The sequence below is a fragment of the Tympanuchus pallidicinctus genome, unplaced genomic scaffold, assembly GCF_026119805.1.
Source record: "Tympanuchus pallidicinctus isolate F22 unplaced genomic scaffold, pur_lepc_1.0 scaffold125, whole genome shotgun sequence".
NCBI lineage: Eukaryota > Metazoa > Chordata > Aves > Galliformes > Phasianidae > Tympanuchus > Tympanuchus pallidicinctus.
In genome coordinates this window covers 48,289-70,416 of record NW_026294643.1, presented here as the reverse complement: position 1 = coordinate 70,416, position 22,128 = coordinate 48,289, and the positions used below count along the sequence as shown (strand labels likewise).

Below are 22,128 nucleotides of genomic sequence, written 5' to 3'. Positions count from 1 at the left end.
ACTCTCGGTTCCCTCCCCCCTCCCCCCTTATTACGGGGTTTCCTCCCCTCTCACCCCATATTTGAGTCGTCCCCCCCTCTCACCCCATATTTTGGGGTCTCCCCACCCCCCACCCCATATTTTGGGGTCTCCTACCCCACTTCACCCCATATTTTGGGGTCTCCCCCCCCCCTTCACCCCACACTTGGTTCCCTCCCCCCTTATTTCGGGGTTTCCTCCACTCTCACCCCATATTTGAGTCCCCCCCCCCCCTCACCCCATATTTTGGGGTCTCCCCACCCCCCACCCCATATTTTGGGGTCTCCTACCCCACTTCACCCCATATTTTGGGGTCTCCTACCCCACTTCACCCCATATTTTGGGGTCTCCCCCCCCCCCTTCACCCCACTCTCGGTTCCCTCCCCCATCCCCCCTTATTTCGGGGTTTCCTCCCCTCTCACCCCATATTTGAGTCCCCCCCCCCTCTCACCCCATATTTTGGGGTCTCCCCACCCCCCCACCCCTAATTTGGGGGTCTCCCCCCCCCACCCCCCCTGTGCCCCCCAGGCTGAAGAACGAGAAGCACATCAAGGCCGGCCAATACGACGGCCTGGTGGAGTTGGCCACCATCTGCGCCCTCTGCAACGACTCCTCCTTGGATTACAACGAGGTCAGCCCCACATCTCCCCCCATATCCCACCCCAAAACCCCCCCATTGGGCCCCACTGACCCCATGGGGTCCCACGGAACCCATTGGGTCCCGTTGACCCCATTGGGACAGACCACGACCCCATTGACCCCATTGGGACCCCATTGACCCCATTGGGACCCATTGACCCTATTGGGACCCCATTGATCCCATTGGGACAGACCACGACCCCATTGACCCCATTGGGACCCACTGACCCTACTGGGACCCCATTGATCCCACTGGGACAGACCACGACCCCATTGACCCCATTGGGACCCCATTGACCCCATTGGGATGCACCAGGACCCCATTGACCCCATTGGGCCCCATTGACCCCATTGGGCCCCATTGACCCCATTGGGATGCACCAGGACCCCATTGACCCCACTGGGACCCACTGACCCCATTGGGATGCACCAGTACCCCATTGACCCCACTGGGACCCACTGACCCTATTGGGATGCACCAGGACCCCATTGACCCCACTGGGACCCACTGACCCCATTGGGACCCATTGACCCCGTTAGGACAGATCACGACCCCATCGCCCCCATTGGGACCCACTGACCCCATTGGGACCCATTGACCCCGTTAGGACAGATCACGACCCCATCGCCCCCATTGGGACCCACTGACCCCATTGGGACCCCATTGACCCCACTGGGACAGACCACGACCCCATTGACCCCATTGGGACCCCACTGACCCCATTGGGATGCACCAGGACCCCATTGACCCCATTGGGCCCCATTGACCCCATTGGGCCCCATTGACCCCATTGGGATGCACCAGGACCCCATTGACCCCACTGGGACCCACTGACCCCATTGGGACCCACTGACCCTATTGGGATGCACCAGGACCCCATTGACCCCACTGGGACCCACTGACCCCATTGGGACCCATTGACCCCGTTAGGACAGATCACGACCCCATCGCCCCCATTGGGACCCACTGACCCCATTGGGACCCCATTGACCCCACTGGGACAGACCACTGACCCCATTGACCCCATTGGGACCCACTGACCCCATTGGGATGCACCAGGACCCCATTGACCCCACTGGGACCCATTGACCCCATTGGGACCCCATTGACCCCGTTGGGACAGACCATGACCCCATTGACCCCACTGGGACCCATTGACCCCATTGGGACCCACTGACCCCATTGGGATTCACCAGGACCCCATTGACCCCACTGGGGCCCATTGACCCCTTTGGGACAGACCATGACCCCATTGACCCCATGGGGTCCCATTGACCCCACTGGGACCCACCATCACCCCACTGACCCCATTGGGACACATCATGACCCCATTGACCCTATTGGGACCCATTGACCCCATTGGGACAGACCACGACCCCATTGACCCCATTGGGACCCATTGACCCCATTGAGTCCCACCATGACCCCACGGTGCCCCACTGACCCCACGGTGCCCCACTGACCCCATTGAGTCCCACCATGACCCCACGCTGCCCCACTGGCCCCATTGGGTCCCATTGACCCCATTGAGTCCCACCATGACCCCACGCTGCCCCACTGGCCCCATTGAGTCCCACCATGACCCCATGCTGCCCCACTGGCCCCATTGGGTCCCATTGACCCCATTGAGTCCCACCATGACCCCACGGTGCCCCACTGGCCCCATTGAGTCCCATTGACCCCATTGAGTCCCACCATGACCCCACGCTGCCCCACTGACCCCATTGAGTCCCATTGACCCCATTGAGTCCCACCATGACCCCACGCTGCCCCACTGACCCCACGGTGCCCCACTGACCCCATTGAGTCCCACCATGACCCCACGGTGCCCCACTGGCCCCATTGAGTCCCATTGACCCCATTGAGTCCCACCATGACCCCACGGTGCCCCACTGGCCCCATTGAGTCCCATTGACCCCATTGAGTCCCACCATGACCCCACGCTGCCCCACTGGCCCCATTGAGTCCCACCATGACCCCATGCTGCCCCACTGGCCCCATTGGGTCCCATTGACCCCATTGAGTCCCACCATGACCCCACTGGCCCCACGGTGCCCCACTGACCCCATTTTGTCCCCGCAGGCCAAGGGGATTTACGAGAAGGTGGGGGAGGCCACGGAGACGGCGCTGACCTGCCTGGTGGAGAAGATGAACGTCTTCAACACCGACGTGCGCAGCCTCTCCAAAGTGGAGCGCGCCAACGCCTGCAACTCCGTCAGTGCCCCACCTGGCCCCATAGATCCCCATTTGGCCCCATAGATCCCCGTATATCCCCATATATCCTCATATGGCCCCATAGATCCCACATATCCCCATATATCCCCCATATCTGCATATGGCCCCATATGGCCCCATAGATCCCTGTATATCCCCATATATCCTGATATGGCCCCATAGATCCCACATATCCCCATATATCCCCCATATCTGCATATGGCCCCATATGGCCCCATAGATCCCCGTATATCCCCATATATCCTGATATGGCCCCATAGATCCCACATATCCCCATATATCCCCCATATCTGCATATGGCCCCATATGGCCCCATAGATCCCCGTATATCCCCATATATCCTCATATGGCCCCATAGATCCCACATATCCCCATATATCCCCCATATCTGCATATGGCCCCATATGGCCCCATATGGCCCCATAGATCCCCGTATATCCCCATATATCCTCATATGGCCCCATATATCCCACATATCCCCATATATCCCCCATATCTGCATATGGCCCCATAGATCCCCATATATCCCTATATGGCCCCATATATCCCCGTATATCCCCATATATCCCAATATATCCCCCATATTCGCGTATGGCCCCATATAACCCCATATATCCCCACATGGCCCCATATATCCCCATATATCCCACTGACCCCGTTACCACTCCACTGACCCCACTGACCCCACTGACCCCATTGACCCCAATGACCCCAATGACCTCTACTGACCCCCATTGACCCCACTGACCCCGTTACCACTCCACTGACCCCACTGATCCCACTGACCCCATTACTCCCCAACCTCCCCATGGCCCCCCTGACCCCACTGACCCCAATGACCCCAATGACCCCTACTGACCCCTATCGACCCCACTGACCCCATTACCCCCCCAACCTCCCCACGGCCCCCCTGACCCCAATGACCCCTACTGACCCCCACTGACCCCACTGACCCCAATGACCCCAATGACCCCTACTGACCCCCACTGACCCCACTGACCCCAATGACCCCAATGACCCCTACTGACCCCCATTGACCCCACTGACCCCGTTACCACTCCACTGACCCCACTGACCCCACTGACCCCACTGACCCCATTACCCCCCCAACCTCCCCACGGCCCCCCTGACCCCACTGACCCCAATGACCCCTACTGACCCCTACTGACCCCACTGACCCCAATGACCCCAATGACCCCTACTGACCCCCACTGACCCCACTGACCCCAATGACCCCAATGACCCCTACTGACCCCCACTGACCCCACTGACCCCAATGACCCCAATGACCCCTACTGACCCCCATTGACCCCACTGACCCCATTACCACTCCACTGACCCCACTGACCCCACTGACCCCACTGACCCCATTACCCCCCCAACCTCCCCAGGGCCCCCCTGACCCCACTGACCCCACTGACCCCACTGACCCCATTACCCCCCCAACCTCCCCAGGGCCCCCCTGACCCCACTGACCCCACTGACCCCACTGACCCCATTACCCCCCCAACCTCCCCACGGCCCCCCTGACCCCAATGACCCCTACTGACCCCCACTGACCCCACTGACCCCAATGACCCCAATGACCCCTACTGACCCTCTTTGACCCCACTGACCCCGTTACCACTCCACTGACCCCACTGACTCCATTGCCTCCCAGCCCCCCCATGGCCCCCCTGACCCCCTGACCCCCGACCCCTGACCCCTGACCCCGTGACCCGCAGGTAATTAAGCAGCTGATGAAGAAGGAATTCACGCTGGAGTTTTCCCGGGACCGCAAGTCCATGTCGGTTTATTGCTCCCCTGCCAAAGCGTCGCGGGCGGCCGTGGGGAATAAGATGTTCGTTAAGGTCTGACCCCATAGATTCACCCCATAGACCCACCCCATAGACTGGGTCCCACCACGACCCCATTGACTCCATTGGGTCCCACTGACCCCATTTGGTCCCACTGACCCCATTGGGTCTCGCTGACCCCATTTGGTCCCACTGACCCCATTGGGTCCCACTGACCCCATTTGGTCCCACTGACCCCATTGGGTCCCACTGACCCCATTTGGTCCCACTGACCCCATTGGGTCCCACTGACCCCATTGGGTCCCACCTTGACCCCATTGACCCCATTGGGTCCCACCATGACCCCATTGACCCCATTTGGTCCCACTGACCCCATTGGGTCCCACCATGACCCCATTGACCCCATTGGGTCCCACTGACCCCATTTGATCCCACTGACTCCACTGGGTCCCACCATGGCCCCATTGACCCCATTGGGTCCCACTGACCCCATTGGCTCCTACCATGACCCCATTGACCCCATTGGGTCCCATTGACCCCATTGGGTCCCACCATGACCCCACTGACCCCATTGGGTCCCATTGACCCCATTGGCTCCTACCATGACCCCATTGACCCCATTGGGTCCCACTGATCCCATTGGGTCCCACTGACCCCATTGGGTCCCATTGACCCCATTGGCTCCTACCATGACCCCATTGACCCCATTGGGTCCCATTGACCGCATTGGGTCCTACCATGACCCCATTGACCCCATTGGGTCCCACTGACCCCATTGGCTCCTACCATGACCCCATTGACCCCATTGGGTCCCATTGACCCCATTGGCTCCTACCATGACCCCATTGACCCCATTGGGTCCCATTGACCCCATTGGGTCCCACCATGACCCCATTGACCCCATTGGGTCCCATTGACCCCACTGGCTCCTACCATGACCCCATTGACCCCATTGGCTCCTACCATGACCCCATTGACCCCATTGGGTCCCATTGACCCCATTGGCTCCTACCATGTCCCCATTGACCCCATTGGGTCTCATTGACCCCATTGGGTCCCACCATGACCCCACTGACCCCATTGAGTCCCATTGACCCCATTGGCTCCTACCATGACCCCATTGACCCCATTGAGTCCCATTGACCCCATTGGCTCCTACCATGACCCCATTGACCCCATTGGCTCCTACCATGACCCCATTGACCCCATTGGGTCCCATTGACCCCACTGGCTCCTACCATGACCCCATTGACCCCATTGGGTCCCACTGACCCCATTGGCTCCTACCATGACCCCATTGACCCCATTGGGTCCCATTGACCCCATTGGCTCCTACCATGACCCCATTGACCCCATTGAGTCCCATTGACCCCATTGGGTCCCACCATGACCCCATTGACCCCGTTGGGTCCCATTGACCCCACTGGGTCCCACCTTGACCCCATTGACCCCATTTGGTCCCACTGACCCCATTGGCTCCTACCATGACCCCATTGACCCCATTGGGTCCCATTGACCCCATTGGCTCCTACCATGTCCCCATTGACCCCATTGGGTCCCATTGACCCCATTGGTTCCCACCATGACCCCACTGACCCCATTGGCTCCCATTGACCCCATTGGCTCCTACCATGACCCCATTGACCCCCTTGGGTCCCATTGACCCCATTGGCTCCTACCATGACCTCATTGACCCCACTGGCTCCTACCATGACCCCATTGACCCCATTGGGTCCCATTGACCCCACTGGCTCCTACCATGACCCCATTGACCCCATTGAGTCCCATTGACCCCATTGGCTCCCAGTGACCCCAGTGGGTCCCACTGACCCCCTCACCCCCACCCCAGGGTGCCCCCGAGGGCGTCATCGACCGCTGCAATTACGTGCGGGTTGGGACGACGCGCGTCCCGCTGACGCCGGCGGTGAAGGAGAAGATCCTGGCGGTCATCAAGGAGTGGGGGACGGGGAGGGACACCCTGCGCTGCCTGGCCTTGGCCACGCGCGACACCCCGCCCAAGAAGGAGGACATGGTGCTGGAGGATTCCACCAAATTCGCCGAGTACGAGGTGAGGGGGGGGGGGGGTCTGGGGGGCGTCTTTGGGGGGCTTCTGGAGGTGGGCCGGGGCGTCTCGGTGAGGTTCTGAGTCGTGTAGTAGGTGGGAAATGCCATCTTGGTGAGGTTCTGGGTCACCCAACAGCAGGAAATGTCTCCTCTGTGAGGTTCTAGGTCACCCAACAGTGGGAAATGCCATCCCTGTGGGGTTCTGGGTCGTGTAGTAGGTGGGAAATGCCATCTTGGTGAGGTTCTGGGTCACCCAACAGCAGATGATTCCATCTCTAGGAGGTTCTAGGTCACCCAACAGTGGGAAACGTCTCCTCTGTGAGGTTCTAGGTCACCCAACAGCGGGTGATGCCATCCCTGTGAGGTTCTGGGTCGTGTAGTAGGTGGGAAATGCCATCCCTGTGAGGTTCTAGGTCACCCAACAGCAGGAAATGCCATCCCTGTGAGGTTCTAGGTCACCCAACAGCACGAAATGCCATCCCTGTGAGGTTCTAGGTAACTCAACAGTGGGAAATGCCATCTCTGTGAGGTTCTGGGTCACCCAACAGCAGGAAATGTCTTCTCTGTGAGGTTCTAGGTCACCCAACAGTGGGAAATGCCATCCCTGTGAGGTTCTGAGTCGTGTAGTAGGTGGGAAATGCCATCTTGGTGAGGTTCTAGGTCACCCAACAGCAGATGATTCCATCCCTGTGAGGTTCTAGGTCACTCAACAGTGGAAAACGTCTCGTCTGTGAGGTTCTAGGTCACCCAACAGCGGGTGATTCCATCTCTATGAGGTTCTTGGTCACCCAACAGTGGGAAATGCCATCTCTGTGGGGTTCTGGGTCGTGTAGTAGGTGGGAAATGCCATCTTGGTGAGGTTCTGGGTCACCCAACAGCAGATGATTCCATCTCTATGAGGTTCTTGGTCACCCAACAGTGGGAAATGCCATCTCTGTGGGGTTCTGGGTCGTGTAGTAGGTGGGAAATGCCATCTTGGTGAGGTTCTGGGTCACCCAACAGCAGATGATTCCATCTCTAGGAGGTTCTAGGTCACCCAACAGTGGGAAACGTCTCCTCTGTGAGGTTCTAGGTCACCCAACAGCGGGTGATGCCATCCCTGTGAGGTTCTGGGTCGTGTAGTAGGTGGGAAATGCCATCCCTGTGAGGTTCTAGGTCACCCAACAGCAGGAAATGCCATCCCTGTGAGGTTCTAGGTCACCCAACAGCACGAAATGCCATCCCTGTGAGGTTCTAGGTAACTCAACAGTGGGAAATGCCATCTCTGTGAGGTTCTGGGTCACCCAACAGCAGGAAATGTCTCCTCTGTGAGGTTCTGGGTCACCCAACAGTGGGAAATGCCATCCCTGTGGGGTTCTGGGTCGTGTAGTAGGTGGGAAATGCCATCTTGGTGAGGTTCTAGGTCACCCAACAGCAGATGATTCCATCCCTGTGAGGTTCTAGGTAACTCAACAGTGGGAAACGTCTCCTCTGTGAGGTTCTAGGTCACCCAACAGCGGGTGATTCCATCTCTATGAGGTTCTGGGTCACCCAACAGTGGGAAATGCCATCCCTGTGAGGTTCTGAGTCGTGTAGTAGGTGGGAAATGCCATCTTGGTGAGGTTCTAGGTCACCCAACAGCAGATGATTCCATCTCTGTGAGGTTCTGGGTCACCCAACAGCAGGAAATGTCTTCTCTGTGAGGTTCTAGGTCACCCAACAGCAGGAAGTTGTAACTCCGTGAGGTTCTAGGTCACCCAACAGCGGGTGATTCAATCTCCATGAGGTTCTAGGTCACCCAACAGCAGGAAATGCCATCCCTGTGAGGTTCTAGGTCACCCAACAGCACGAAATGCCATCCCTGTGAGGTTCTAGGTAACTCAACAGTGGGAAATGCCATCTCTGTGAGGTTCTGGGTCACCCAACAGCAGGAAATGTCTCCTCTGTGAGGTTCTGGGTCACCCAACAGTGGGAAATGCCATCCCTGTGGGGTTCTGGGTCGTGTAGTAGGTGGGAAATGCCATCTTGGTGAGGTTCTAGGTCACCCAACAGCAGATGATTCCATCCCTGTGAGGTTCTAGGTCACTCAACAGTGGGAAACGTCTCCTCTGTGAGGTTCTAGGTCACCCAACAGCGGGTGATGCCATCCCTGTGAGGTTCTGGGTCGTGTAGTAGGTGGGAAATGCCATCCCTGTGAGGTTCTAGGTCACCCAACAGCAGGAAATGCCATCCCTGTGAGGTTCTAGGTCACCCAACAGCACGAAATGCCATCCCTGTGAGGTTCTAGGTAACTCAACAGTGGGAAATGCCATCTCTGTGAGGTTCTGGGTCACCCAACAGCAGGAAATGTCTCCTCTGTGAGGTTCTGGGTCACCCAACAGTGGGAAATGCCATCCCTGTGGGGTTCTGGGTCGTGTAGTAGGTGGGAAATGCCATCTTGGTGAGGTTCTAGGTCACCCAACAGCAGATGATTCCATCCCTGTGAGGTTCTAGGTAACTCAACAGTGGGAAACGTCTCCTCTGTGAGGTTCTAGGTCACCCAACAGCGGGTGATTCCATCTCTATGAGGTTCTGGGTCACCCAACAGTGGGAAATGCCATCCCTGTGAGGTTCTGAGTCGTGTAGTAGGTGGGAAATGCCATCTTGGTGAGGTTCTAGGTCACCCAACAGCAGATGATTCCATCTCTGTGAGGTTCTGGGTCACCCAACAGCAGGAAATGTCTTCTCTGTGAGGTTCTAGGTCACCCAACAGCAGGAAGTTGTAACTCCGTGAGGTTCTAGGTCACCCAACAGCGGGTGATTCAATCTCCATGAGGTTCTAGGTCACCCAACAGCACGAAATGCCATCCCTGTGAGGTTCTAGGTCACCCAACAGCAGGAAATGTCTTCTCTGTGGGGTTCTGGGTCACTCAACAGCAGGAAGTTGTATCTCCATGAGGTTCTGGGTCACCCAACAGCAGGAAATGCCATCTCTGTGAGGTTCTGGGTCGTGTAGTAGGTGGGAAATGCCATCTTGGTGAGGTTCTGGGTCACCCAACAGTGGGAAATGCCATCCCTGTGGGGTTCTAGGTCACCCAACAGCGGGTGATGCCATCTCTATGAGGTTCTAGGTCACCCAACAGCAGATGATTCCATCTCTGTGAGGTTCTAGGTAACTCAACAGTGGGAAATGCCATCTCTGTGGGGTTCTGGGTCGTGTAGTAGGTGGGAAATGCCATCTTGGTGAGGTTCTAGGTCACCCAACAGCACGAAATGCCATCCCTGTGAGGTTCTAGGTAACTCAACAGCGGGAAATGCCATCTCTATGAGGTTCTGGGTCACCCAACAGCAGGAAGTTGTATCTCCGTGAGGTTCTAGGTCACCCAACAGCAGGAAATGCCATCTCTGTGAGGTTCTAGGTAACTCAACAGTGGGAAATGCCATCCCTGTGAGGTTCTGGGTCACCCAACAGCACGAAATGCCATCTCCATGAGGTTCTAGGTAACTCAACAGCAGGAAATGCCATCTCTATGAGGTTCTAGGTCACCCAACAGTGGGAAATGCCATCTCTGTGAGGTTCTGGGTCGTGTAGTAGGTGGGAAATGCCATCTTGGTGAGGTTCTGGGTCACCCAACAGTGGGAAATGCCATCCCTGTGGGGTTCTAGGTCACCCAACAGCGGGTGATGCCATCTCTATGAGGTTCTAGGTCACCCAACAGCAGATGATTCCATCTCTGTGAGGTTCTAGGTAACTCAACAGTGGGAAATGCCATCTCTGTGGGGTTCTGGGTCGTGTAGTAGGTGGGAAATGCCATCTTGGTGAGGTTCTAGGTCACCCAACAGCACGAAATGCCATCCCTGTGAGGTTCTGGGTCACCCAACAGCAGGAAGTTGTATCTCCGTGAGGTTCTAGGTCACCCAACAGCAGGAAATGCCATCTCTGTGAGGTTCTAGGTAACTCAACAGTGGGAAACGTCTCCTCTATGAGGTTCTGGGTCACCCAACAGTGGGAAATGCCATCTCCATGAGGTTCTAGGTAACTCAATAGTGTGTAATATCATGTCTGTGAGATTCTAGGTTGCCCAACAGGGGGAAACGTCTCCTCTGTGAGGTTCTATGTCACCCAACAGCAGGAAATTGTATCTCCATGAGGTTCTAGGTCACCCAACAGCACGAAATGCCATCTTGGTGAGGTTCTAGGTCACCCAACAGTGGGAAATGCCATCCCTGTGAGGTTCTGGGTCACCCAACAGTGGGAAATGCCATCTCTATGAGGTTCTAGGTCACTCAACAGCAGGAAGTTGTATCTCCATGAGGTTCTGGGTCACCCAACAGTGGGAAATGCCATCTCTGTGAGGTTCTGGGTCGTGTAGTAGGTGGGAAATGCCATCCCTGTGAGGTTCTAGGTCACTCAACAGCAGGAAGTTGTATCTCTATGTGGTTCTGGGTCACCCAACAGCACGAAATGCCATCCCTGTGAGGTTCTAGGTAACTCAACAGTGGGAAATGCCATCTCTGTGAGGTTCTGGGTCACCCAACAGCAGGAAATGTCTTCTCTGTGAGGTTCTAGGTCACCCAACAGCACGAAATGCCATCCCTGTGAGGTTCTAGGTCACCCAACAGCAGGAAATGTCTTCTCTGTGAGGTTCTAGGTCACCCAACAGTGGGAAATGCCATCCCTGTGAGGTTCTGAGTCGTGTAGTAGGTGGGAAATGCCATCTTGGTGAGGTTCTAGGTCACCCAACAGCACGAAATGCCATCCCTGTGAGGTTCTGGGTCACCCAACAGCAGGAAGTTGTATCTCCGTGAGGTTCTAGGTCACCCAACAGCAGGAAATGCCATCTCTGTGAGGTTCTAGGTAACTCAACAGTGGGAAACGTCTCCTCTATGAGGTTCTGGGTCACCCAACAGTGGGAAATGCCATCTCCATGAGGTTCTAGGTAACTCAATAGTGTGTAATATCATGTCTGTGAGATTCTAGGTTACCCAACAGGGGGAAACGTCTCCTCTGTGAGGTTCTATGTCACCCAACAGCAGGAAATTGTATCTCCATGAGGTTCTAGGTCACCCAACAGCAGGAAATGCCATCTTGGTGAGGTTCTAGGTCACCCAACAGCGGGAAATGCCATCTCTATGAGGTTGTAGGCCACCCAGCAGGGCACAATATCACCTCAGTGAAGTTGCATCCCGCCAACCGCACACAACCCCCCCTTGACCCCCCACCCCCCGTCACCCTCCAACCTTCCCCCAACCCCCCAACCCCACAACCTCCCCCCATTTTAACCCCAAACAGACCGACCTGACCTTCGTGGGCTGCGTGGGGATGTTGGATCCGCCCCGGAAGGAGGTGATGGGTTCCATCCAATTGTGTCGCGACGCCGGCATTCGAGTCATCATGATCACCGGGGACAACAAAGGGACGGCCATCGCCATCTGCCGCCGCATCGGCATCTTCTCGGAGGACGAGGAGGTGACGGGGAAGGCCTACACGGGGAGGGAGTTTGACGACCTCCCCCCGGCCGAGCAGAGGGAGGCCTGTCGCCGGGCCTGCTGCTTCGCCCGCGTCGAACCCACCCACAAATCCAAGATCGTCGAGTTCCTGCAGTCCTTCGACGAGATCACGGCCATGGTGGGTAGGGGGGGACACCCCCCTTTTCACCCCCCCATTGACCCCACTGACCCCATTGACCCCATTGAGTCCCATTGACCCCATAGAGTCCCATTGACCCCATTGGGTCCCACCGTGACCCCATTGACCCCATTGGGTTCCATTGACCCCATTGAGTCCCATTGACCCCATTGAGTTCCATTGACCCCATTGGGTCCCACTGTGACCCCAATGACCCCATTGGGTCCCACCATGACCCCATTGACCCCATTGAGTCCCATTGACCCCATTGGGTCCCACTGTCCCCATTGGGTCCCACCGTGACTCCATTGACCCCATTGGTTCCCACCATGACCCCATTGACTCCATTGAGTCCCATTGACCCCATTGAGTCCCATTGACCCCATAGAGTCCCACTGACCCCATTGGGTCCCACCGTGACCCCATTGACCCCATTGGGTCTCCTTGACCTCGTTGAGTCCCACTGACCCCATTGAGTCCCACCATGACACTATTGACCCCTTTGGGTCCCATTGACCCCATCGGGTCCCACCGTGACCCCATTGACCCCATTGGGTCCCATTGACCCCGTTGAGTCCCATTGACCCCATTGGGTCCCATTGACCCCATTGAGTCCCATTGACCCCATTGAGTTCCATTGACCCCATTGGGTCCCACTGTGACCCCAATGACCCCATTGGGTCCCACCATGACCCCATTGACCCCATTGAGTCCCATTGACCCCATTGGGTCCCACTGTCCCCATTGGGCCCCACCGTGACTCCATTGACCCCATTGGTTCCCACCATGACCCCATTGACTCCATTGAGTCCCATTGACCCCATTGAGTCCCATTGACCCCATAGAGTCCCACTGACCCCATTGGGTCCCACCGTGACCCCATTGACCCCATTGGGTTCCATTGACCCCATCGGGTCCCACCATCACCCATTGACCCCACTGAGTCCCACTGACCCCATTGGGTCTCCTTGACCTCGTTGAGTCCCATTGACCCCATTGGGTCCCATTGACCCCATTGAGTCCCATTGACCCCATTGAGTTCCATTGACCCCATTGGGTCCCACTGTGACCCCAATGACCCCATTGGGTCCCACCATGACCCCATTGACCCCATTGAGTCCCATTGACCCCATTGGGTCCCATTGACCCCATTGGGTCCCACTGTGACCCCAATGACCCCATTGGGTCCCACCATGACCCCATTGACCCCATTGAGTCCCATTGACCCCATTGGGTCCCACTGTCCCCATTGGGTCCCACCGTGACTCCATTGACCCCATTGGTTCCCACCATGACCCCATTGACTCCATTGAGTCCCATTGACCCCATTGAGTCCCATTGACCCCATAGAGTCCCACTGACCCCATTGGGTCCCACCGTGACCCCATTGACCCCATTGGGTCTCCTTGACCTCGTTGAGTCCCACTGACCCCATTGAGTCCCACCATGACACTATTGACCCCTTTGGGTCCCATTGACCCCATCGGGTCCCACCGTGACCCCATTGACCCCATTGGGTCCCATTGACCCCGTTGAGTCCCATTGACCCCATTGGGTCCCATTGACCCCATTGAGTCCCATTGACCCCATTGAGTTCCATTGACCCCATTGGGTCCCACTGTGACCCCAATGACCCCATTGGGTCCCACCATGACCCCATTGACCCCATAGAGTCCCACTGACCCCATTGGGTCCCACCGTGACCCCATTGACCCCATTGGGTCTCCTTGACCTCGTTGAGTCCCACTGACCCCATTGAGTCCCACCATGACACTATTGACCCCTTTGGGTCCCATTGACCCCATCGGGTCCCACCGTGACCCCATTGACCCCATTGGGTCCCATTGACCCCTTTGGGTCCCATTGACCCCATCGGGTCCCACCGTGACCCCATTGACCCCATTGAGTCCCATTGACCCCATTGAGTTCCATTGACCCCATTGGGTCCCACTGTGACCCCAATGACCCCATTGGGTCCCACCATGACCCCATTGACCCCATTGAGTCCCATTGACCCCATTGGGTCCCACAGACCCCATTGACTCCAACCATCACCCCATTGAGTCCCACTGACCCCATTGGCTCCCACCATCACCCCACTGACCTCATTCAGTCCCACTCACCCCATTGGCTCCCACCATCACCCCATTGATTCCCACTGACCCCATTGGCTCCCACCATCACCCCATTGATTCCCACTGACCCCATTGACTCCCACCATGACCCCATTGAGTCCCACTGACCCCATTGACTCCCACCATCACCCCATTGAGTCCCACTGACCCCATTGGCTCCCACCATCACCCCATTCAGTCCCACTCACCCCATTGGCTCCCACCATCACCCCATTCAGTCCCACTCACCCCATTGGCTCCCACCATCACCCCATTGATTCCCACTCACCCCATTGGCTCCCACCATCACCCCACTGAGTCCCACTGCCCCCATTGGCTCCCACCATCACCCCACTGACCTCATTCAGTCCCACTCACCCCATTGACTCCCACCATCACCCCATTGATTCCCACTGACCCCATTGACTCCCACCATCACCCCATTGATTCCCACTGACCCCATTGACTCCCACCATCACCCCACTGACCTCATTCAGTCCCACTGACCCCATTGGCTCCCACCATCACCCCATTGACCCCATTGAGTCTCACTGACCCCATTGGCTCCCACCATCACCCCATTGAGTCCCACTGACCCCATTGTCTCCCACCATCACCCCATTGACCCCATTGAGTCTCACTGACCCCATTGGCTCCCACCATCACCCCATTCAGTCCCACTGACCCCATTGGCTCCCACCATCACCCCATTGATTCCCACTGACCCCATTGGCTCCCACCATCACCCCATTGATTCCCACTGACCCCATTGGCTCCCACCATCACCCCATTGAGTCCCACTGACCCCATTGACTCCCACCATCACCCCATTGAGTCCCACTGACCCCATTGGCTCCCACCATCACCCCATTGAGTCCCACTGACCCCATTGACTCCCACCATCACCCCATTGAGTCCCACTGACCCCATTGACTCCCACCATCACCCCATTGATTCCCACTGACCCCATTGGCTCCCACCATCACCCCATTGATTCCCACTGACCCCATTGGCTCCCACCATCACCCCATTGAGTCCCACTGACCCCATTGGCTCCCACCATCACCCCATTGAGTCCCACTGACCCCATTGGCTCCCACCATCACCCCATTCAGTCCCACTCACCCCATTGGCTCCCACCATCACCCCATTGATTCCCACTCACCCCATTGGCTCCCACCATCACCCCATTGAGTCCCACTGACCCCATTGGCTCCCACCATCACCCCATTGATTCCCACTGACCCCATTGACTCCCACCATCACCCCATTCAGTCCCACTGACCCCATTGGCTCCCACCATCACCCCACTGACCTCATTCAGTCCCACTCACCCCATTGACTCCCACCATGACCCCATTGAGTCCCACTGACCCCATTGACTCCCACCATCACCCCATTGAGTCCCACTGACCCCATTGGCTCCCACCATCACCCCATTGAGTCCCACTGACCCCACTGGCTCCCCCTATGACCCCACTGACCCCACTGAGTCCCACTGACCCCATTGGCTCCCACCATCACCCCATTGAGTCCCACCATCACCCACTGTCTCCCCCTATGACCCCACTGACCCCACTGAGTCCCACTGCCCCCATTGGCTCCCACCATCACCCCACTGACCCCATTGATTCCCACAGACCCCATTGGCTCCCACCATCACCCCATTGATTCCCACTGACCCCATTGGCTCCCACCATCACCCACTGTCTCCCCCTATGACCCCACTGACCCCATTGATTCCCACTGACCCCATTGGCTCCCACCATCACCCACTGTCTCCCCCTATGACCCCACTGACCCCATTGATTCCCACTGACCCCATTGGCTCCCACCATCACCCACTGTCTCCCCCTATGACCCCACTGACCCCATTGATTCCCACTGACCCCATTGGCTCCCACCATCACCCACTGTCTCCCCCTATGACCCCACTGACCCCATTGATTCCCACTGACCCCATTGGCTCCCACCATCACCCACTGTCTCCCCCTATGACCCCACTGACCCCATTGATTCCCACTGACCCCCATTGGCTCCCACCATCACCCACTGTCTCCCCCTATGACCCCACTGACCCCATTGATTCCCACTGACCCCATTGGCTCCCACCATCACCCACTGTCTCCCCCTATGACCCCACTGACCCCATTGATTCCCACTGACCCCATTGGCTCCCACCATCACCCACTGTCTCCCCCTATGACCCCCACTGACCCCATTGATTCCCACTGACCCCATTGGCTCCACCATCACCCACTGTCTCCCCCTATGACCCCACTGACCCCATTGATTCCCACTGACCCCATTGGCTCCCACCATCACCCACTGTCTCCCCCTATGACCCCACTGACCCCATTGGCTCCCACCATCACCCACTGTCTCCCCCTATGACCCCACTGACCCATTGGCTCCCACCATCACCCACTGTCTCCCCCTATGACCCCACTGACCCCATTGATTCCCACTGACCCCATTGGCTCCCACCATCACCCACTGTCTCCCCCTATGACCCCACTGACCCCATTGGCTCCCACCATCACCCACTGTCTCCCCCTATGACCCCACTGACCCCATTGATTCCCACTGACCCCATTGGCTCCCACCATCACCCACTGTCTCCCCCTATGACCCCACTGACCCCATTGATTCCCACTGACCCCATTGGCTCCCACCATCACCCACTGTCTCCCCCTATGACCCCACTGACCCCATTGGCTCCCACCATCACCCACTGTCTCCCCCTATGACCCCACTGACCCACATTGATTCCCACTGACCCCATTGGCTCCCACCATCACCCACTGTCTCCCCCTACGACCCCACTGCCCCCGCTGACCCCATCCCCTCTCACCCCCCAGACAGGCGACGGTGTGAACGACGCCCCGGCTCTGAAGAAGGCCGAGATCGGCATCGCCATGGGATCCGGCACCGCCGTGGCCAAAACGGCCTCCGAAATGGTGCTGGCTGACGACAACTTCTCCACCATCGTGGCGGCGGTGGAGGAGGGCCGCGCCATCTACAACAACATGAAGCAGTTCATCCGCTACCTCATCTCCTCCAACGTCGGGGAGGTGGTCTGGTGAGCCCCCCCCCCCCCAGCGGCGCCCAGCAGAGCCCAGCGGTTCCACCCAGTGCCTCCCAGTAGCGCCCAGTGCTTCCCAGTAGCACCCAGTGCCTCCCAGTAGCGCCCAGTCCCACCATTTCCCCTCCGCTCCCCTCCATTCCTCACCATTTCCCATCCACTTCCTCCCATTTCCCATCTACTTCCTCCCAGTCCCACCCAGTCCCTCCCAGTCCTTCCCAGTCCCTCCCAGTAACTCCCAGTTCCACCCCAGTCCCACCATTCCTCACCATTTCCCCTCCATTCCCCTCCATTCCTCCCATTTCCCATCGACTTTCCCCCATTTCCCATCTACTTCCTCCCAGTTCCTCCCAGTGCCTCCCAGTAGCGCCCAGTGCCTCCCAGTAGCGCCCAGTCCCCACCATTTCCCCTCCGCTCCCCTCCATTCCTCCCATTTCCATCGACTTCCTCCCATTTCCCATCCACTTCCTCACATTTCCCATCTACTTCCTTCCAGTCCCTCCCAGTCCCTCCCAGTTCCTCCCAGTCCCACCGTTTCCCACACCATTTCCCCTCCGCTCCCCTCCATTCCTCACCATTTCCCATCGACTTCCTCCCATTTCCCATCTACTTCCTCCCAGTAATGCCCAGTCCCTCCCAGTCCCTCCCAGTCCTTCCCAGTGCCTCCCAGTAACTCCCAGTGCCTCCCAGTAGCGCCCAGTCCCCACCATTTCCCCTCCACTCCCCTCCATTCCTCACCATTTCCCATCGACTTCCTCCCATTTCCCATCGACTTCCCCCCATTTCCCATCTACTTCCTCCCATTTCCCATCAACTTCCTCCCATTTCCCATCTACTTCCCCCCCATTTCCCATCTACTTCCTCCCAGTAATGCCCAGTCCCTCCCACTTCCTCCCAGTCCCACCATTCCTCACCATTTCCCCTCCACTCCCCTCCATTCTTCAACATTTCCCATCCACTTCCTCCCATTTCCCATCGACTTCCCCCCATTTCCCATCTACTTCCTCCCAGTCCCTCCCAGTCCCTCCCAGTTCCTCCCAGTTCCTCCCAGTGCCTCCCAGTAGCACCCAGTGCCTCCCAGTAGCACCCAGTCCCACCATTTCCCCTCCGCTCCCCTCCATTCCTCACCATTTCCCATCCACTTCCTCCCATTTCCCATCTACTTCCTCCCAGTACCACCCAGTCCCTCCCAGTCCCTTCCCAGTCCCTCCCAGTAACTCCCAGTTCCACCCAGTCCACCATTCCTCACCATTTCCCCTCCATTCCCCTCCATTCCTCCCATTTCCCATCCACTTCCTCCCATTTCCCATCGACTTTCCCCCATTTCCCATCTACTTCCTCCCAGTTCCTCCCAGTGCCTCCCAGTAGCGCCCAGTCCCCACCATTTCCCCTCCGCTCCCCTCCATTCCTCCCATTTCCCATCCACTTCCTCCCATTTCCCATCTACTTCCCCCCCATTTCCCATCTACTTCCTCCCAGTAATGCCCAGTTCCTCCCAGTCCCTCCCAGTCCTTCCCAGTCCCTCCCAGTACTGCCAGTGCCCACCATTTCCCCATTATTTCACCTCCAGTCCCCTCCAGTCCCCCCCATTTCCCATCCACTTCCCCCCATTTCCCATCTACTTCCTCCCAGTCCCTCCCAGTCCCTCCCAGTTCCTCCCAGTCCCACCATTCCCCACCATTTCCCCTCCACTCCCCTCCATTCCTCACCATTTCCCATCTACTTCCTCCCATTTCCCATCAACTTCCTCCCATTTCCCATCTACTTCCCCCCCATTTCCCATCTACTTCCTCCCAGTAATGCCCAGTCCCTCCCAGTTCCTCCCAGTCCCTCCCAGTGCCTCCCAGTCCCACCGTTTCCCCACCATTTCCCCTCCGCTCCCCTCCATTCCTCACCATTTCCCATCCACTTCCTCCCATTTCCCATCTACTTCCTCCCAGTACCACCCAGTCCCTCCCAGTCCTTCCCAGTCCCTCCCAGTAACTCCCAGTTCCACCCAGTCCCACCATTCCTCACCATTTCCCCTCCATTCCCCTCCATTCCTCCCATTTTCCCATCCACTTCCTCCCATTTCCCATCGACTTTCCCCCATTTCCCATCTACTTCCTCCCAGTTCCTCCCAGTGCCTCCCAGTCCCTCCCAGTCCCTCCCAGTCCTTCCCAGTCCCCTCCCAGTAGCGCCCACTCCCACCATTTCCCCTCCGCTCCCCTCCATTCCTCACCATTTCCCATCCACTTCCTCCCATTTCCCATCTACTTCCCCCCCATTTCCCATCTACTTCCTCCCAGTAATGCCCAGTTCCTCCCAGTCCCTCCCAGTCCTTCCCAGTCCCTCCCAGTACTGCCCAGTGCCACCATTTCCCCATTATTTCACCTCCAGTCCCCTCCAGTCCCCCCCATTTCCCATCCACTTCCCCCCATTTCCCATCTACTTCCTCCCAGTCCCTCCCAGTCCCTCCCAGTTCCTCCCAGTCCCACCATTCCCCACCATTTCCCCTCCACTCCCCTTCATTCCTCACCATTTCCATCTACTTCCTCCCATTTCCCATCCACTTCCTCCCATTTCCCATCTACTTCCTCCCAGTACCACCCAGTCCCTCCCAGTCCTTCCCAGTCCCTCCCAGTAACTCCCAGTTCCACCCAGTCCCACCATTCCTCACCATTTCCCCTCCATTCCCTCCATTCCTCCCATTTCCCATCCACTTCCCCCCATTTCCCATCGACTTTCCCCCATTTCCCATCTACTTCCTCCCAGTTCCTCCCAGTGCCTCCCAGTAGCGCCCAGTGCCTCCCAGTAGCGCCCAGTCCCACCATTTCCCCTCCGCTCCCCTCCATTCCTCCCATTTCCCATCCACTTCCTCCCATTTCCCATCTACTTCCTTCCAGTCCCTCCCAGTCCCCTCCAGTTCCTCCCAGTCCCACCGTTTCCCCACCATTTCCCCTCCGCTCCCCTCCATTCCTCACCATTTCCCATCGACTTCCTCCCATTTCCCATCCACTTCCTCCCATTTCCCATCCACTTCCTCCCATTTCCCATCCACTTCCTCCCATTTCCCATCTACTTCCTCCCAGTAATGCCCAGTCCCTCCCAGTCCCCTCCCAGTCCTTCCCAGTGCCTCCCAGTAACTCCCAGTGCCTCCCAGTAGCGCCCAGTCCCACCATTTCCCCTCCACTCCCCTCCATTCTCCCCATTTCCCATCGACTTCCTCCCATTTCCCATCGACTTCCCCCCATTTCCCATCTACTTCCTCCCATTTCCCATCAACTTCCTCCCATTTCCCATCTACTTCCCCCCCATTTCCCATCTACTTCCTCCCAGTAATGCCCAGTCCCTCCACTTCCTCCCAGTCCCACCATTCCTCACCATTTCCCCTCCACTCCCCTCCATTCTTCACCATTTCCCATCCACTTCCTCCCCATTTCCCATCGACTTCCCCCCATTTCCCATCTACTTCCCTCCCAGTACCACCCAGTCCCTCCCAGTCCTTCCCAGTCCCTCCCAGTAACTCCCAGTTCCACCCAGTCCCACCATTCCTCACCATTTCCCCTCCATTCCCCTCCATTCCTCCCATTTCCCATCCACTTCCTCCCATTTCCCATCGACTTTCCCCCATTTCCCATCTACTTCCTCCCAGTTCCTCCCAGTGCCTCCCAGTAGCGCCCAGTCCCTCCCAGTAGCGCCCAGTCCCACCATTTCCCCTCCGCTCCCCTCCATTCCTCCATTTTCCCATCTACTTCCCCCCATTTCCCATCTACTTCCCCCCATTTCCCATCTACTTCCTCCCAGTAATGCCCAGTCCCTCCCAGTCCCTCCCAGTTCCTCCCAGTCCCTCCCAGTCCCTCCCAGTCCTTCCCAGTCCCTCCCAGTAGCGCCCACTCCCACCATTTCCCCTCCGCTCCCCTCCATTCCTCACCATTTCCCATCCACTTCCTCCCATTTCCCATCTACTTCCCCCCCATTTCCCATCTACTTCCTCCCAGTAATGCCCAGTTCCTCCCAGTCCCTCCCAGTCCTTCCCAGTCCCTCCCAGTACTGCCCAGTGCCACCATTTCCCCATTATTTCACCTCCAGTCCCCTCCAGTCCCCCCCATTTCCCATCCACTTCCCCCCATTTCCCATCTACTTCCTCCCAGTCCCTCCCAGTCCCTCCCAGTTCCTCCCAGTCCCACCATTCCCCACCATTTCCCCTCCACTCCCCTTCATTCCTCACCATTTCCCATCTACTTCCTCCCATTTCCCATCAACTTCCTCCCATTTCCCATCTACTTCCCCCCCATTTCCCATCTACTTCCTCCCAGTAATGCCCAGTCCCTCCCAGTTCCTCCCAGTCCCTCCAGTTCCTCCCAGTCCCACCGTTTCCCCACCATTTCCCCTCCGCTCCCCTCCATTCCTCACCATTTCCCATCCACTTCCTCCCATTTCCCATCTACTTCCTCCCAGTCCCACCCAGTCCCTCCCAGTCCTTCCCAGTCCCTCCCAGTAACTCCCAGTTCCACCCAGTCCCACCATTCCTCACCATTTCCCCTCCATTCCCCTCCATTCCTCCCATTTCCCATCCACTTCCCCCCATTTCCCATCGACTTTCCCCC

The 22,128-nt window shown here is 57.7% G+C and overlaps 1 protein-coding gene and 4 long non-coding RNA genes across 30 annotated transcripts in view; 2 read left to right on the top strand and 3 right to left on the bottom strand.

Moving 5' to 3' along the window:
• Nucleotides 1–22,128, top strand: part of LOC128075723 (sarcoplasmic/endoplasmic reticulum calcium ATPase 1) — a gene marked incomplete at its 5' end in the record, with an annotated part of 54,606 nt that overhangs the window by 4,708 nt on the left and 27,770 nt on the right. Inside the window, 6 exons of the mRNA XM_052672717.1 lie at nt 547–649; nt 2,741–2,872; nt 4,618–4,743; nt 6,539–6,757; nt 12,005–12,340; nt 17,316–17,536. Of these exons, the coding sequence (XP_052528677.1) occupies nt 547–649; nt 2,741–2,872; nt 4,618–4,743; nt 6,539–6,757; nt 12,005–12,340; nt 17,316–17,536 (1,137 nt within the window). The remainder of the gene's footprint in view (nt 1–546; nt 650–2,740; nt 2,873–4,617; nt 4,744–6,538; nt 6,758–12,004; nt 12,341–17,315; nt 17,537–22,128) is intronic.
• LOC128075721 (uncharacterized) lies at nt 857–2,098 on the bottom strand. 4 transcript variants are annotated; one of them, XR_008204037.1, is made up of 5 exons: nt 2,029–2,098; nt 1,799–1,938; nt 1,407–1,513; nt 986–1,122; nt 857–886 (listed from the first exon to the last, which is right to left on the bottom strand). It is a non-coding gene; the product is annotated as an uncharacterized LOC128075721 (long non-coding RNA). The 4 variants fall into 4 exon arrangements; XR_008204039.1 differs by lacking the exons at nt 1,799–1,938; nt 2,029–2,098 and adding exons at nt 1,665–1,733; nt 1,950–2,024 and having other exon boundaries at nt 1,407–1,507; XR_008204038.1 differs by lacking the exon at nt 986–1,122.
• Nucleotides 4,746–6,532, bottom strand: LOC128075716 (uncharacterized). 2 transcript variants are annotated; one of them, XR_008204032.1, is made up of 5 exons: nt 6,389–6,532; nt 5,785–5,916; nt 5,623–5,726; nt 5,134–5,251; nt 4,746–4,824 (listed from the first exon to the last, which is right to left on the bottom strand). It is a non-coding gene; the product is annotated as an uncharacterized LOC128075716 (long non-coding RNA). The 2 variants fall into 2 exon arrangements; XR_008204033.1 differs by lacking the exon at nt 6,389–6,532 and adding an exon at nt 6,222–6,293 and having other exon boundaries at nt 5,785–6,123.
• On the top strand, nt 6,930–11,963 carry LOC128075710 (uncharacterized). 22 transcript variants are annotated; one of them, XR_008203979.1, is made up of 11 exons: nt 7,027–7,098; nt 7,305–7,495; nt 7,785–7,840; nt 8,047–8,196; nt 8,238–8,395; nt 9,712–9,753; nt 9,836–9,883; nt 10,378–10,418; nt 10,666–10,699; nt 10,741–10,788; nt 11,857–11,963. It is a non-coding gene; the product is annotated as an uncharacterized LOC128075710 (long non-coding RNA). The 22 variants fall into 22 exon arrangements; XR_008203983.1 differs by lacking the exons at nt 7,027–7,098; nt 7,305–7,495; nt 7,785–7,840 and adding an exon at nt 7,542–7,612 and having other exon boundaries at nt 8,066–8,196; XR_008203993.1 differs by lacking the exons at nt 7,027–7,098; nt 7,305–7,495; nt 7,785–7,840; nt 8,047–8,196; nt 8,238–8,395 and adding exons at nt 7,557–7,612; nt 9,095–9,184; nt 9,391–9,424.
• LOC128075720 (uncharacterized) lies at nt 12,694–14,370 on the bottom strand. Its single transcript, XR_008204036.1, has 3 exons — nt 14,258–14,370; nt 13,926–14,072; nt 12,694–12,789 (listed from the first exon to the last, which is right to left on the bottom strand). It is a non-coding gene; the product is annotated as an uncharacterized LOC128075720 (long non-coding RNA).